Raw genomic sequence first — 16242 nt, 5'->3', positions numbered from 1 at the left:
AGTTCAAGAGCCTTTCTTTAAGAGCGAACGCCCCCGCCCCCCCCCCCCCCAGGAAAGAAGTAGTGCCCAGCGTCCGACGTCTCTGCCGCGGTTCCATGCCAAGCATCCCGGGGGCCGACGGGCGGCCAGCCAGATGTTGCCATGCGGTTAACTGAGCATGCCCAGAGCCTCTGGCCCTTTGTCCACCAATGAGACGGAGGCGCCGCAACCGCAGCCGCCGGTCCATCGCCGACGGTTACCTGTTCCCCGTCTTCTTGCACAGGCTGAGCGGTGCTGTCATCAGTGGCTTCGCTGGTGCCACGTTCGTCGATGGCACCTTCTTCGCCGCTGGTGGCGGCGTTACCGGTAGCGGCATCAGCATCAGCATCAGCAGCAGCAGCAGCAGAAGCAGCAGCTTCATCATCGCCCTTGTCGAGGGCAGGTTCATCATCTTCCCATTTGGGTTTGGTGGGGTCGTCGTCCCATTTGGGTTTGGTGGGGTCGTCGTCCCATTTTGGTTTGGTGGGGTCGTGGTCCCACTTTGGCTGGGTCGCACTGTCGTCGTCGTCGTCCCATTTGGGCTTGGTGGGGTCGTCACCCCAGTTGGGGTTAGTGGGATCCACAGTCGCAGTCGCAGCCGCAGCCGCAGCGGGCTGCTGGGACTCCCCTTGCTACGGGGGGGAAGTGGGGGTGTGGGGATAGGGGGGTTGGGCAAGGAGAGGGGCAACGAATGGGGGCGGTTTTGGGGGGCAAAAGGGGCGCGCAGAAGCCGGAGAGGGTGTGGTATAGCCAGGGCCAGATTAAGAGAAGGAAGGGTGCAAGAAACAAGTGAGCCATGACATCATGTGGCAGATCATTTCATTATTATTATGCTCTAGGTCTGTCCTGTTTTGATATTAGAAAATAAAATACAAATTTAAGCTGAAATTAGGCTTGCTATTATGCGATGATTCATTTTGATTTTAGAAAACAAAGAGATGAAATAAAGTATTTTCAAGTGTTTTCAGTCTGATTATATTAGATGATGATTTTAGCAACAAAAAAAAAGTTAAAAAGTGTACATGGTATTGAAACAAGTGTGAAAATGATTGGAAAAAACTGTAATGTTAGAGTGTGTATAGTCTGATTAAGTGAGAACTTCATGTTGCTATATCAGTGTGGCGTTACACACCATACCATTAATGTATATCAGTGTGGTGTTTGGATTCAACCATGGGATGACCCATTACCATGTACTCTCCATCACCCCCTCCTCCCCCCTAAGCCTTTCTGAGATTCCAGAACATAACATAACGCGGAGTCATCGGAGATACAGATATCCAACCAAATACACCCACACACTAGAGAAACATAATATCACAATATGTTACATATGACACAACATACGCGGAGACATCTGAGGAACTGTGCATGACGAGACAGATATCCAACCAAAAACACTCACACACCAGAGAAACTGAATATAAAACTAAAGAGTAGCACCTGCATTGTGTGTTTGACGACAATAACGCTGACATTGCTCGTTAATATTCCACTGCCACCGGATGACTCCTAGTAAATACTGATACTACTGTGAGGCTGTAAGCTTTCACAGGAGTCGAGATTAGGACTGACATCCCTGACACTGATGAGCCATTGAAAAAAAGTTACCGCAAAAAATGATGTGCAGAAAGAAACTCTTACCTCCCAAGTGTCCCAGTTTTCTTCCTGCCATAGAGAAGAGAGGAAGAGAGGAAGAGAGGAAGAGAGGAGGGAGAAATGAACGAGCAAATGACGAGTTGTGAGATAGAACGGCACCAGACAGAGCATGTTAACGACCCAGATCACAACTGACCCTGGAGAAGATCCGGCCCTGATCCGAGACCGATCTGAGCAACACATGAGCCCAATCTGAGCCATATATGAGCATATGAGCCCAATCTAAGCAACACATGAGCCCAATCTGAGCCATATATGAGCATATAAGCCCAATCTAAGCAACACATGAGCCCAATCTGAGCCATATATGAGCATATGAGCCCAATCTAAGCAACACATGAGCCCAATCTGAGCCATATATGAGCATATGAGCCCAATCTAAGCAACACATGAGCCCAATCTGAGCCATATATGAGCTTATGAGCCCAATCTGAGCAACACATGAGCCCAATCTGAGCCGTATATGAGCCATATATGAGCCCAATCTAAGCAACACATGAGCCCAAACTGAGCCATATACGAGCATTATTTGAGCATTATATGAGCCATATACGAGCATTATATGAGCATTATATGAGCATTATACGAGCCATATCTTAGCTGGATCTGAGATGGATCTGAGACGGATCTGAGACAGGTCTGAGCCGTATCCGCTCCAGAGTCCGCTGGTGTTTGAGGGAGTATGAGCATCTCTCTCTGTGGGAGTCATGAGCTACCTCCTGGTTATGCTTCCCCTCACGATATGCCTCCTGCTGACACTAATGGAGCCTCCTGCTCAAAACCTCTGGCATGCCATTCATTCCCCAGCAGATGGTGTGAACATCTGCTTACACACACACACACACACACACACACACACACACACACACACACACACACACACACACACACACACACACACACACACACACACACACACACACACACACACACACACACACACACACACACACACACCCACACTGGGTCCCTGTCTCTTTCTCTGTCTCTCTCACTCTCTCATACACACTGAGTCCCTGTCTCTTTCTCTGTCTCTCTCTCTCTCTCTCTCTCTCACACCCACACACACACACACTGGCTCCCTGTCTCTTTCTCTGTCTCTCTCTCTCTCTCTCTCTCACACACACACACACACCTGGGCGGCGGCGGCGGTAGTGGCTGAGCCTCCTGGCCTGATATCAATGAGTGAGTCCTGGTCCATGTCCAGCAGGTTGCCGGCACCAGGAGTATCAAACTGCCACCAGAGGGAGACACCAAACACACTCACACAGGGGAGAGAGAGGGACTACGACCACTGAGGACAACGCAGGCACCACGAGTGTGTGTGTGTGTTTCAACCATGATGCAGACCCACCTAGCTGCTTTCAAATGTCTACTGCTTAACCTTAAGCCCCTCACTACCCTAAATCCTCTCTGTTCTTTACTGAATCAGACCTGTCTTCTAGCATTTTAGTCCATTAATACAAATTTCCTTTTTTCCATATAGATTTCTTACATTTTTATTTTTTTCCCAATTCATCTAGATGTCTTATTTCTTCTTTGTTACCTTCTGTGCTAATGTTTAAATAGGAACACTGAACTACACCTGTGTGTGCAGAGTGCACTACTTTACATAAATACAACTGCCCGGATTTATCGTGCAGAATCTTTTTTACATACTAAAGAGTCTTGCATTATTAATTGACCAAGACTGAGAATCCGTTCCTGTCTTCTGGTCAGCTTGGAATCTCTGGTTCGATTGGCTAAACTACTTGACGACATACTCGGCTGAATTAGTTAGCAGCAAAAGTCTCATCTCATGTCTTCATCTCTTACTTTTGAGTTGGGGTGCAACTGAAACACAGACACACACCAGTCATTGGGGTGCCTACTTCACTCACCAAAAACTTCACCATGGAAGAACAAAGGTAAAATAAAACACATCTTTGGGTGGTAGAACACGGTCACTGTTAAGTCTATGGACCTACACCTTCATATAATAGAACCTAGAACCCTACAACATGAAATACTACCGTCTGTAGTATTTTTTTATGACCCAAAGAGATATTTTGCTAAGCTGTGGCTTTTGGATTTAACCTTTGTCCACATGCTGTTTTATAAGGCTGTTATTAGTGCTTTTGGATAGCACCTTTGGATAGCCTGTTCTACAGCTAATCCCAAAAGAACCTTGACATGTTCCATGTAGAACCCTATAATATGTACAGCTGTTTTGTTTTTAGTTTTTTTCCACAACAAAGGGGTGTGAAGCTGATTGTCCAAAATATTCCAAAATAGTTTCACTCAATACTTTACTGAAAGGGTACTAGATAGAACCTTTAAGGGTTGTCCTAGATATAATAATGCCGAACCATTTTTGGGGGCAGTACAGTATATACTGTTTGTCTGGAACTCTAGACTTGAAAGTGACCCAGGGGATGTTGCGGGATAGTTGAGGGGCGCACAGGGGTGGGGGGGGTTACACCGTAGGTCGGGATGGGTAGAGGTGGGGGGGTGCTGACCTGAGTTGGAGAGGTCACGCTGATGTTTGGATTGGAGGCCTCGTCAAACAGGTTGAGGATGTTCTCCGTCTTCATCTCCATGGACGGAGTGACTTTAGGTGGCGGGGGCAGGGCGGGCCTCAGCTGCAGAGACAAAGGTACATTCCATTCAATTAAATTCCATTCCATTCCATTCAGTTCAGTTCAGTCCAGTCCAGTCCAGTCCAGTCCAGTCCAGTCCAGTCCAGTCCAGTCCAGTCCAGTCCAGTCCAGTTCAATTCAATTCAATTTTATTTATATAGCACCAAAACAATAACATTTTCTGACGGCGCTTTACAGAGCCAAGTACCTGGACCCCCACACAGGGTCCCCAGTACCTGGACACACAAAGATGAATGAATATACAGTCTGAATCCATGAGATAAACAATTCTTCCTCAGAACGAACCCCTGGACGTACCTTAGATGGAGACTTGGGTATGGGAGGAGGTCCGACGCTCAGGGTGTGATTAGCCCCGTCTGGTCCACTGTACATGGGGCACAGGGAGACAGAAGGGAGGGGGTTGGGATTGAGGACATTAGCTGGAGATTCATGTTGACCCTAACAAACAGTGACCTGGGAGAACTCATGCTGGTTTCCCCAGGTCTGGCCTATTCCCTCGCCACTGAGCATCCGCCTGAGTGCAGATCACTACACCAAGGAGTCAACAGACAGACATGCACGAAAGCATTACTCAGGAAGAAAAAGCATCACTCCTGGTGTCCTTGCAGACACGCATACATACACACACACACACACACACACACACACACACAAACACAGTCTTTAGGCTACATGCACACTGCAGAGTAGACACACAGGACAGACCCTCGTTCACAAACAACATGTTCTGTCCCTGACATGAACTAGTGGATACTCCCTCACCTTTGCAGACAAACAAACAAACAAACAAACAAACAAACAAATTAAACAAACAAGCAACTGAGGCTACATCCACACCAAGCTGGGTAAATCTGAAAACGCAGATTTGATGTAAAAACATTCTCCGCCAACACTATTGATTTCGTACCGTTTTTCAAATGTTCTACGTCCACTAAGTCTCCTGAAATGATTTCGCGTTTTGAAATGTAAGGGTTAGTGTGGACAGGACCTAAAACAGCAGCTAACTCAAGAACAGAGGTAGCTGCTATATGGTAGACTTCTGTCTTCTTGACATAGCTGACACAAGCGCGGCACTTCCCAGCTAACCTCCTACAAGATCTGTCTCCTTGCCACACAGTTGACACTAGCTTCGTGCTTGCCAGCTAACCTCCTACACGATTATGCTAGCTGAGCCTGGTGATGGAAGGTCAAAGGTTAAATGACCTAGGACCACAGGTCTGGACGGACAGATCTGGACGTGAATGTGAATGTGAGTCAGATGTCATCTTGTTATTGCTGTCTGTCTACATTTGTTAGTAGCTTAGTAAAAGCAGCTGCAAACAAAATGATCGTAAAGAAACAAAAACGTTTTGAAAACAAAGACTTTTTGAAGCCCAGTTCAGAGCTGCTAGGTTAGTTTGCCACACACAATCCTGTTTATCTGAAGGAGTGACACAACTACAGAGTTTAGACACACACAGGTTCCATGAATATATTTCAACTGATAATTGTAAAATAAAACATATAAATTCACATAGAGGCATTACATGCACTGTAAGCACTCTAAACCCCTAAAAGCTCATCGAATTTGTGGGTTTTCTGTGAATATTTACTTACATTTTCAGATAGGTGAACATTAGTTGTGGAGTGGAGTGAAAAACATACAAAGCTGCTCTGAACTTTATCCAAGGCAAGGGTCTAAATACTATGATTTTGACTGAGGAAGAATGCACTTGACTTGTCTAGTCACAGAGGCACGCTACAAAGCCTCATAGTCAACGTTATGCACATTATAAATCTACAATACCAAATAGATACATCAAGAAGACTAGCTGAGAAGCACAGTCCTGGCTTGCCTGGCTTCGCTAACTTTACCCAAGTTGACGAGCATGACTAACATCGAGACATGGCGACAAACAAAGCCTGATGGGAAACAATTGAAAGACATTAACAGTTGGCAAGATGCATGACCAGATAGCATACCGTACCAAGGACATAACCCCAACACAGAGAACGGTTGGTCATGCACGTGAGAAGCACAACACTGATACCTATAGTACAACTATATGAGGTGTACGGAAAAAAATAACGGTTCAAGAGGGGTGTACCACTAGGACAAAAGTGGTCTTGAATTAGCATATAGATGTAACAGGAGCACTTGGACTTGGGCAGCTAACAGTCTATCAAGTAATAAGCACTAGCATGGCTAACTTAGCTCCAGGTGAAGAGCCCCTAGCACAGCTAACTCAGGTGAGAAAGAATAACATTGCTTTCTCAAATCAAAGTGAGGTAACAAGAATAAGTCATGGGAGAAGTGTGGCTAGCATTGCTAGGAGGAGGAGGACTACAATGCTAATTCAGCAGAGGAACACTAGCATAGTTACAGTGGCTAACATAAGGAACACTGGAGAAGCTAACCCAGGTAGGGAAGACTAGCATGGCTAACATAAGGAACACTGGTGACGCTAACCCAGGTAGGGAAGACTAGCATGGCTAACTCAGGCGAAGAGCACTAGCATAGCTGACCCTGTGAGGGGCGGTAGGCAGGTAGGTACAAGCGTGAGTCAGAGAGAGACACACAGACAGCCCTGCAGGGCGGTTACCTCCTGGCACCTGCCGGCGTTGTCCTTGCCCCGCGGACCCCTGTTTGTCTGTGGGAGCGGTGTGCTGGTTAATTTATGTGTGTTTGTGAACCATCAGAATTGAGCTTACCACACACACGCACACACATACACACACACACTCTTTCTCTCTCTCTCTCTCTCACACACACACACACACACACACACCGTCTTTCTCTCTCTCTCTCTCTCTCTCTCTCTCTCTCACACACGCACACACATACACACACACACTCTTTCTCTCTCTCTCTCTCTCACACACACACACACACTCTCTCTCTCACACACACACATGCACGCACAAACACACACACTCTCTCTTTCTCACACACACACACTAACACACACACACACTCTCTCTCTTTCTCAATCTCTCTGTCTCTCACACACACACACACACACTCTCTCTCTCTTTCTCTCTCACACACACACAGCGACAGCGACCAATACGACACATGCTCTCGCTCTCTCTCAACACCCCCCCTCCCCCCCACACACACACACACATCCCCCACACACAAACCAATACATTGACATTAGTCACATACCAACATTTGAATACAACACAAAAGGATTGAGGTTATCTCTCAGTACTGGTCTACACATTCAGTATTAATACTGGTGTTAGTAGAGGATCCTCTAGTGAATCCAATCCAATCCCTATTTTATATATAATACCAAAAAGTTTGATGGGGAAAAACAAATTGCGACATACCTGGTCAAGTCCTGGTTTTCAACCTTTACCAGGTTAACAAACAGACATTGATTCAGCTTGAGATAAAAGGAAAGAGAGAGAGAGAGAGAGAAATTCAATTTTGGCCTGAAGTATAGGTGTTTGTTTTTTCCATCACAGGGTGTTTATTTCATAGCTGACTGAACTGAAGGGTTGTGGTGTGAGAGAAAGCTGACAAGCCTGCCTTGCCTCAGCCCTCAGGGACAGAGAATTAGGTTGCTTTCACACTTGGTCAGTTTTGCTGGTCAGAAATTGAGTGCGGGTACTCCCCCCCTCCCCCTGCTGGTTTAATATCACATTGCATCCTTTCGTTGTGAACCATGGTCTGTTTATGTCATCAACACGTGCAACAATGTGCAGCTTCTATTTACCAATGTCGCTAGGCAACGACGCAACGTAAGGGAGGAAAAATGGAAAGCCGCCCTCTGTCTGTTTTCTCTTCATCTTTTTGTTTATTTGGCCATAAATGATGCAAGATGCTTGGATGAGGAGGAATCTGCAGCATTAATTGCCACGACAGCTGTCTTCTAGTCACTATTTTTAAGACTGTCAGCTTTTGTTAATAAATAACTAATAAATGTTAATAAATAATTTCTCATAACCCTTCCGGTTTCTTAACAGTGATTAACTTTGGATCCATCAGCAGTCATAAATAGCATTGCCTTCTTGGTTTTAGATTGGCTAGCCTTCACGCCCAATACACAGATCAGGTTCATTTCAGGTGAGCCATAGCACACTCCAGACCCCTGTCTTCGTGAGGACTTTGGTACGGTCTCTAAAAACAGTTTTCACATCAATGAGACAAATCGAACTAAGGCAAAAACTGCAATGCCTCTTTAAACGTAGATTAGTACTTCAATTTAGTGCAAAGAAACGTAATGAAACGTGAATCTAACAGTGTTCTCACCTTGCCCATCTCCCTGTGGAACTTCTCCTCCAGCCCTGCCACACTCTGGAACGTGTTCACATAGAACCCAACACGACTGACAGGGGAGAGGGGAGGGGAGGGGAGGAGAGGAGTAGAGAGGAGAGGGGAAGAGAGGAGAGGTGAGGAGGGGAGAGGAGGAGAGGAGAGGAGAGGAGGAGGGGAGAGGAATGAAAGAATAGAAAATAAAAGAACAGTGGATGGGAAAAGGGGAAGCAAGAGATGTTGGAGATGTAACAAAGAGACAAAGGAGAAGAGGAGAGGAGAAAACACAGGAGAGAAAACACAAGACATGAAAGAAGAGATGCACAGAGATTAATCCATATTCCAGGCAAACAGTGAAAAGTACACCAGCACATAATTGGCTCTATATGCCCATAATGAGGACTGTCCAATTAACCAATTAAGGTTATTGGGCTGGAATAAAGGAGGAGGAGAGACATTCACCTGTTCCAGAGAGATGGCAGCTCTTCTTGCAGGTCCACATTGATGTCATCAAAGACCTTCTGAGCCCTCTCTAGCTCTTCCTCAGCCTGAACCAACAGACAGAACATCACAACTCCGTCAAAATGATTAAGATGAGCAATACACCACCTGCTCAGGAGCTCAGGGGGATCACCCACAACAAATGTGAACTAACTTGATAATCCCATTGACCAACACCTGAACAAAGTGCCATGGCTTGAGTTATACCACTGCACATCTAACTGGACTTGTGTGGCTGAGTATATTTATATTTATGAGTTATATTTGTGTGTATCTCTCTCTCTCTCTCTCTCTCTCTCTCTCTCTCTCTCTTTCTCTCTCTGCGTGTGTGTGTGTGTATGTGTGTGTGTGTCTGTGTGTGTGTGTGTTCATTTGCAGCAGGTTACCTGACTCCTTGACAGGTTTGTTTGGGCGACGTTATGCGCTGACAGGATGCCCTGGGCCCACTGTGGAGCTGCCCTCTCCAGCAGGGAGACTGCAGGCTGAGGTCAACACATCAGAGGTCGGAGGTCAGAGGTCAACACATCAAAACCATAAAATCATCTACATGCATGCAGGACTGATTTCTAATGATGCTTATCAAAAGGAAGCATGGAAATTCAGCAATGGTGTGTCAGTCTTATCCTCCACTGAAAGAAGACCAGACTTGTTTCAATCTAATGTTCTCTTTAACCTGAGAGCCTTGACAACAGGCTCCCCTCTGAGCCCTCCAGTGAGAGTTAATGGGCCTTTCATCGGCCCAGGCAGATCAGGTTAGCCAGATGACACCTTCTCTTTCACTCCTTCACCCTGGGGCACTAATGCCGTTTGTCTGATCCCTCACGCCAGCTGGCACACTGGGTTTAGCCCTGCCCGCCTGCCCGCCTGCCTGCGTTACCTTGGCGATCTTGATCCCGCCGTCCTTTTTCTTCTTGTCCCCTTTCTGCGTGGAGGCGTACGTGTGTCGGGCGCTGTCGAAGTCCACCAGCTTCCTGTCACGCTTGGCAATGCGGGACTGAGAGGAGAGGAAGAGGAAGAGGAAGAGTTAGGAGGAGGAGTCGTATATGGATGGGAGGAGTTAATAAATGACTGAAGTGATCCAATGGGATTATAGTCTCGAAATAAACTGTAAAGTAAAATAAAAGAGAAAGGAACTTGTTAGACGACAAATCCCCAAAATACTCAATTCTAATATTAAACAATTCAAGTCACAACAGCAACTAAAGTAAACTAAAGAGTAACTAAATTACAATAATAAATAAATAAATAAATAACTAAAAATAAATATTCATAAATAAAAACACCAAAAACACACCCAAAAGTATATATATTAATATTAGTATATATTAACCCCCGTACCCTGATGTCGGGGAACTGGCCCAGATATGTGTCCATGGAGATTAGGGCGTGGTCCACTAGCTTCTGATGGAAGTCCGTCCACAGGAGATCAGAGTCCTGCAATGGAGAAAAGCGTGGAGAGGGTTAAACTTCACTCATGAATGAATGAATGGGTGTGTGTGTGTGAGTTAGCGCATGTGTGCCCGTATGCCCGTACTGACACAACCACACCAGCATCACTATCACTACTGACACAACCACACCAGCATCACTACTATCACTATCACTACTGACACAACCACACCAGCATCACTACTATCACTACTGACACAACCACACCAGCATCACTATCACTACTGACACAACCACACCAGCATCACTACTATCACTATCACTACTGACACAACCACACCAGCATCACTACTATCACTACTGACACAACCACGCCAGCATCACTATCACTACTGACACAACCACGCCAGCATCTGCACATGGCTACACCAATGAGCTATACCATCTTTGCCAAACAAACTATGTTGCCAAATATGCTACATAGACAGCTAACAATGAAGCTCTACAATGTAGAGTCTACATCTTTCACTACTGACAGAACTATATCAGCTAAGCTAAAGGAGCTATGATAGGTGTGCTACAGCTACCAAATGCGGTCAACACTTCACATTAAGCTTTGGTTGTAGCATTACCAACCAACAAACTATAATCACCAGTAAATTCAAAAATTATCTTACATGTAGAAATGTTATTTGCAACTTTATTAATGTTAACTACTAAGTTAGTACATGTTAATTAAATTAATTGAAATGTAAAGTGTGTCTGCTACATAACCTTTAATACTTTTAAATGCTAAGTAAATTGCACCTGGTTCCAACTAGGTCTGGAACAGGCTGTGGTTCTAAGAAAGAATCCAGATAAGATCTGGGCTGTATCCGTTCTGGACTCCATCTTGGACACTATGGCTGCTATCCCAGCTAGGCTACGGTATCTGCACTAAGCTCTACTTTTACCTCAGCGAGACCCAGCTCCTTTAACACTGAACTGAGAGCGACCTCTTCCTTTGGTGAGTCACTTAGGGATAAAGCCACACACACACACACACACACACACACACACACACACACACACACCACACACACACACACACACACACACACAGCATGCATGTGAACAATCCGAAATGTGAACATACAAGTTACTGATGGACTTTACCCTAAAGTTTGAAAACACATGGGCTAATACAACACAATGAGTCAAAAAATTAAAAAATTAGAATAGACGCACAGTAACATAAACACTGAAAAGTAAATAAATAAAACAACAAAATAATTGACCTGACATCTCACAACTTGCTCACCTGTACGTAGCAAAAAAAACACACACACACAGACACACACAGACACACAGACACACACACACACACACACACACACACACACACACACAGACACACACACACACACACACACACACACACACACACACACACACACACACACACAAAGAGAACCTGACTTGTGTCACATTGATACTGACCTCTACGACAGCGTCCACTTCGTCTTTGCCTTCCCAGTTGTCGTCGTACATGTCTGCCAAACACTCCTGTACTTTCCTGGAGGACTCGTGCATGGCTGCGGACAAACAAACAGCTTCACCTTCCATTTTCCATCTACTTTTACCCAAAGGAACTTATATGGCAGCAGTGTTCATTTTCACACACGGAAACACACACACCCACACATGTGCACACATACACGCACATACACACGCACGCGCGCGCGCACACACACACACATAGTACGCGCGCGCACACACACACACACACACACACACACACACACACACACACACACACACACACACACTTTCTCGCAGTATGTTCCTACATTTCACTGCAGCCAGGTAGGCCCTCAGGTCTCTCTGCAGTTTGGAGCCTTCCGCCTAGGAGACACGAGCACAGAACCAGCATGAGAGATGGACAGAAGACACGAGCACATAACCAGCATGAGAGCAGGGTTGGGTCTCCTGATAACAGTGTCTCTTAACGTTTTACAAAAACATTGGTACACAACATTAAGGTACATAAATCCACACCAGTATATAATTGACACCAGTATATAAACCCACACCAGTATATAAACCCACACCAGTATATAATCCACACCAGTATATAAACCCACACCAGTATATAAACCCACACCAGTATATAATCCACACCAGTATATAAACCCACACCAGTATATTATCCACACCAGTATATAAACCCACACCAGTATATAAATCCACACCAGTATATAATCTACACCAGCATATAATCCACACCAGTTTATAATACCTCAGGACCAGTATATAATAGAGGGGGGGGGGGGGGGGGGGGTAAAGGACCACCAGATGAGGGAGCTAACGTATAGTACATCTGTTCCAGAGCTGTTGTAAAGTCAGCTATCTCCGGGGGTTCTGTGGGGTAAGAAGAGGAATGAGTTCCAGTTTCTCACATGCTGTTTGTGGAAGTTGATGACGCCTTCCTCGAATGCCAAGTCCTTTGTCTCATCTGCTTTTCCAAGCTTTTGCATCACCTGGATTCAACACACACACACAGAAAGAGAGAAAGAGAGAGTTTTGAGATTGTGTGTGAATCATTCTGTGGCACAACCAGATGGACCCTGCTGTGGACTGTCCTCTCTACAGAGTGTACACTTCACTGATGACTGTCCTCTCTACAGAGTGCACACTTCACTGATGACTGTGGGCTGTCCTCTCTACAGAGTGCACACTTCACTGATGACTGTGGGCTGTCCTCTCTACAGAGTGTACACTTCACTGATGACTGTGGGCTGTCCTCTCTACAGAGTGCACACTTGACTGATGACTGTGGGCTGCTGGCGATGGTCTCTGCTGTGATCTTGGTGTATCTGAGGACCCTAAGGAGAGACACTGAGACACCAGGACAACCGAGCAGAGAGGGGGAGCAGAGGGGACGTGGAGGGGGGGAGGGGACAACACAAGGAGACTGTGTATCAGCCCCTATAGTATGGATTCCTTGTGTCCTCTTTTGCAATATAGGCAAAATGACAGTGTTGGAGTGGTTGGCCAACGCTTATCAAACGCAAATGCTTCTTTGTACATACATGCGTACATATGAAGGAAGATTATATGCTACATAGGTTCCGCGGGTCAACATCTCTTTTCACATATGTTCCTATACAGCTCTCTGCATGAAAACAATGTCAGCGATGTCACGCAGTCATAATAATTACAGTATGTTTAGTATGGCTCATTCAGTTTAGGGCATATTTGTCTCTAAATTTCGCCAGGTTTGGATGTAATATTGAAGTATTTCACACATCTGTGAAACGTTTTTTTTCCCCTGTTGTAGCGTTTATGTCTATCCGTATTTGATTTCGGAATGCTACTGCCCCCTCTGTTCAATTGAGTATTCTCAGGGTTCGCCAAGTATTCCAGGCCCGTCCAAAACAAACAGCTACAAACGGTTTTTACCATTTAATGTTTTAGCTGTTACTGTTTTATAACCACACCGCATACATGTAATGCCTGCAAACAGTACATGATAGTGGAGGATTTTGAAAGAGGTTACAGACAGGCCTTGTGAAACAGACGAGATAAACAGCGATGCAGTCGTGACAGGTTTGAGCGAGGACCGACGGATCGCTTACCAGCATCCATCAAAGACGGATAGCTTATCAGCATCCATCAAGAATAGCACCAATTTAACCCCAGTGACACAAAGAGTACGTGGTGATTAGCGTTATTTTCTTTTCCTAGAATGAACACGCATTGAGTGAACCGTTTCTTCTCTTACCTTCTCCTGTGCTCGCGTTAATTTTTTCTGCACATTACTGGCGACTTTCCCCGCAGTGAGTCCTTTGCCCAATTCAGCCATTTTGTCTTCCTTTTCGATTAACGCGCTGTTCACAGAGAAACGTACATCTGTGAAGGAGGCAGGGGAAATATGCCACTGTGATCAGTTAGTAATTTTGACACACTGGAACAAGATCGCGTATTTTTCGAAGGATATGTAATGACACAGACGTACCTGTTCAAGGGGGATGCAGAACTCGCCCTCTTCCAGCGGCGCAGATGCGCGTTGACAGTCCAAAGACCCTCTTAAAGGAACAGCATCCATATTACAGTTTTTCTCGATTGCTTAAACACAATTTTGACTGCTTTGTTATGTTTTTCATACACCTCACACCATTAGCACAACCACACACCCAATGAGCAAAACACCTCAGATCCATTGCAAAATGAAACACTCTAACTATACACTAATTTAACAAAACCATATTTTGTTACCATATGAAACACACACGTTTCATATGATATGACTGAATTCTGTTTGTGCCACTTACACACTACTGTTATAAACCTAAAACACTTTTAGCAATTCTACTTCTCAGTGATTAGAGTAGTGTAAGTGAAGTACACAGAGAAAGTGCAAATATACAATAAATTCAACAAACACTACACAAGACCAATGCTGCAGACTGATGAAAATATTATTGAATTCTCTCCATCTACCCAAATCAGTCAACATGTCAACATGGAGAATCACAACAAAACATTGTTGCTACTTCAGTAGTGTGCATAACACTGTAAGCTCAGCAAATATCAGACAAACGTAAAATGATGTTTCCAGTACAGGTTACAATTCCATTAAAAAAAGATCAGAAAAAAACTGAAAATACAGTACAAATAAAGTTGTTTCATTTTACCCTGATGTCTTCTTAGGATGTGTGCCAGTGTTGACTGAGAGACCTGATGGACATTACTGTATTGAAAATGGCATGGTCACCGTTAATGTTGGCTTGAATTTCTCTGAGCCTGAGAGCATTATTTGCCAAAACCATGTTTATGATCTCTCAATCTTGTTCTTGCGTGAATATGGGCCCCCGTGCTCCTTTCAAGTTTATTTGATAAATTTGGTCTTCTTCTTCTTTGAGCATGTTTTCCTCCTGCTTCAGGTCTTCCTCTTCCTCTACCTCCACCTCAGCCTCTGGCATGGCCTCCGCCTCTTTCTCTTCCTCCTTCTCCTCCTCTGTGGATTCCCCCTCTCACCCTCACTCTTCATCTTCTGACTCCTTCCATTTTGGTTGAACAGATGAACTCATCTGCTGCATTTCTATAGTGCTTAAACCTGTTTGGTGTGTCTACAATTAAGCAATCATGTGTTTGCGCACTTGATGGCTGTGTTTATTTGACAGGTCATATGTGTGGTAATTTGACAGTCAGTATTTTGGAATTGCAAGAAAGTGACCTCTTGATATACTTCTGTGTCTAAAGCATTCAAGTGTGTTTAGTGTTTTGTAAATCACTTGTGTGTATTGTTTTGCAAAAGGTGTGATGTTGACATGTGCTTATAGTGGTGCAAATCTGAGCCGTTGTTTTGCTCCTTGAGTAAAGGTTTTGATAATTGTGTAATACTTTTGATTTTAGTGTTTATCCAATCGTAAAAAACTGTAATCCAGCGAGAGAGCCAGAGCAGCGCATAGCCTAAAGTACACGCATTGGTGGATCCATTCTCCAGTACCAGACCGTTATAATATTTTACAGCATCCTCTAAACTACACATTGCCACTGCTGTTCATCTTACTTGGCCGGTTCTCGCTTTTGACTGTATTAGCTTCCCATATGTAGACCAAAATAAAAGTAGCCTAACGTATGTAACATCCCTTGTAGCCTACGACGAAATGTGTGTTTCGAAGCCTTTCTTCTGATTGTTGAAGAGTAACTAAAAATGAGGCGGGCTACACTTCCATCTCACTTTCTTAAGGATGAACTGTACTGCTTTAACATCACCACTAGGGGTCAGTGTCATCCCAGTTGCACTGG

At 44.8% G+C, this 16242-nt stretch overlaps 1 protein-coding gene across 5 annotated transcripts in view; it reads right to left on the bottom strand.

Annotated features, from left to right (window-relative positions):
* LOC105903004 (myc box-dependent-interacting protein 1) overlaps positions 1–14540 on the bottom strand; it is a 20321-nt gene extending 5781 nt beyond the window's left edge. Inside the window, exons 1-17 of one of the 5 annotated variants that reach the window (XM_031581940.2) lie at positions 14447–14540; positions 14213–14340; positions 12888–12968; positions 12279–12333; positions 11929–12023; positions 10399–10494; positions 9938–10054; positions 9447–9542; positions 9022–9107; positions 8557–8632; positions 7632–7687; positions 6899–6946; positions 4614–4680; positions 4176–4298; positions 2813–2911; positions 1663–1686; positions 240–650 (exon numbers count right to left, since the gene is read on the bottom strand). In XM_031581940.2, the coding sequence (XP_031437800.1) occupies positions 240–650; positions 1663–1686; positions 2813–2911; positions 4176–4298; positions 4614–4680; positions 6899–6946; positions 7632–7687; positions 8557–8632; positions 9022–9107; positions 9447–9542; positions 9938–10054; positions 10399–10494; positions 11929–12023; positions 12279–12333; positions 12888–12968; positions 14213–14293 (1611 nt within the window). In that variant the 5' untranslated portion in view covers positions 14294–14340; positions 14447–14540. Of the gene's footprint in view, positions 1–239; positions 651–1662; positions 1690–2812; positions 2912–4175; positions 4299–4613; positions 4681–6898; positions 6947–7631; positions 7688–8556; positions 8633–9021; positions 9108–9446; positions 9543–9937; positions 10055–10398; positions 10495–11928; positions 12024–12278; positions 12334–12887; positions 12969–14212; positions 14341–14446 lie in introns of all 5 variants that reach the window. The other 4 variants (XM_031581954.2, XM_031581946.2, XM_031581950.2 and 1 more) reach the window with 4 other exon arrangements.
* Positions 14541–16242: the final 1702 nt, after the last annotated feature.

The sequence above is a fragment of the Clupea harengus genome, chromosome 2, assembly GCF_900700415.2.
Source record: "Clupea harengus chromosome 2, Ch_v2.0.2, whole genome shotgun sequence".
In the NCBI taxonomy this organism is placed as follows: domain Eukaryota; kingdom Metazoa; phylum Chordata; class Actinopteri; order Clupeiformes; family Clupeidae; genus Clupea; species Clupea harengus.
Note: the sequence above shows the minus strand (reverse complement) of the source record. Positions and strands in the feature narration are given on the sequence as shown.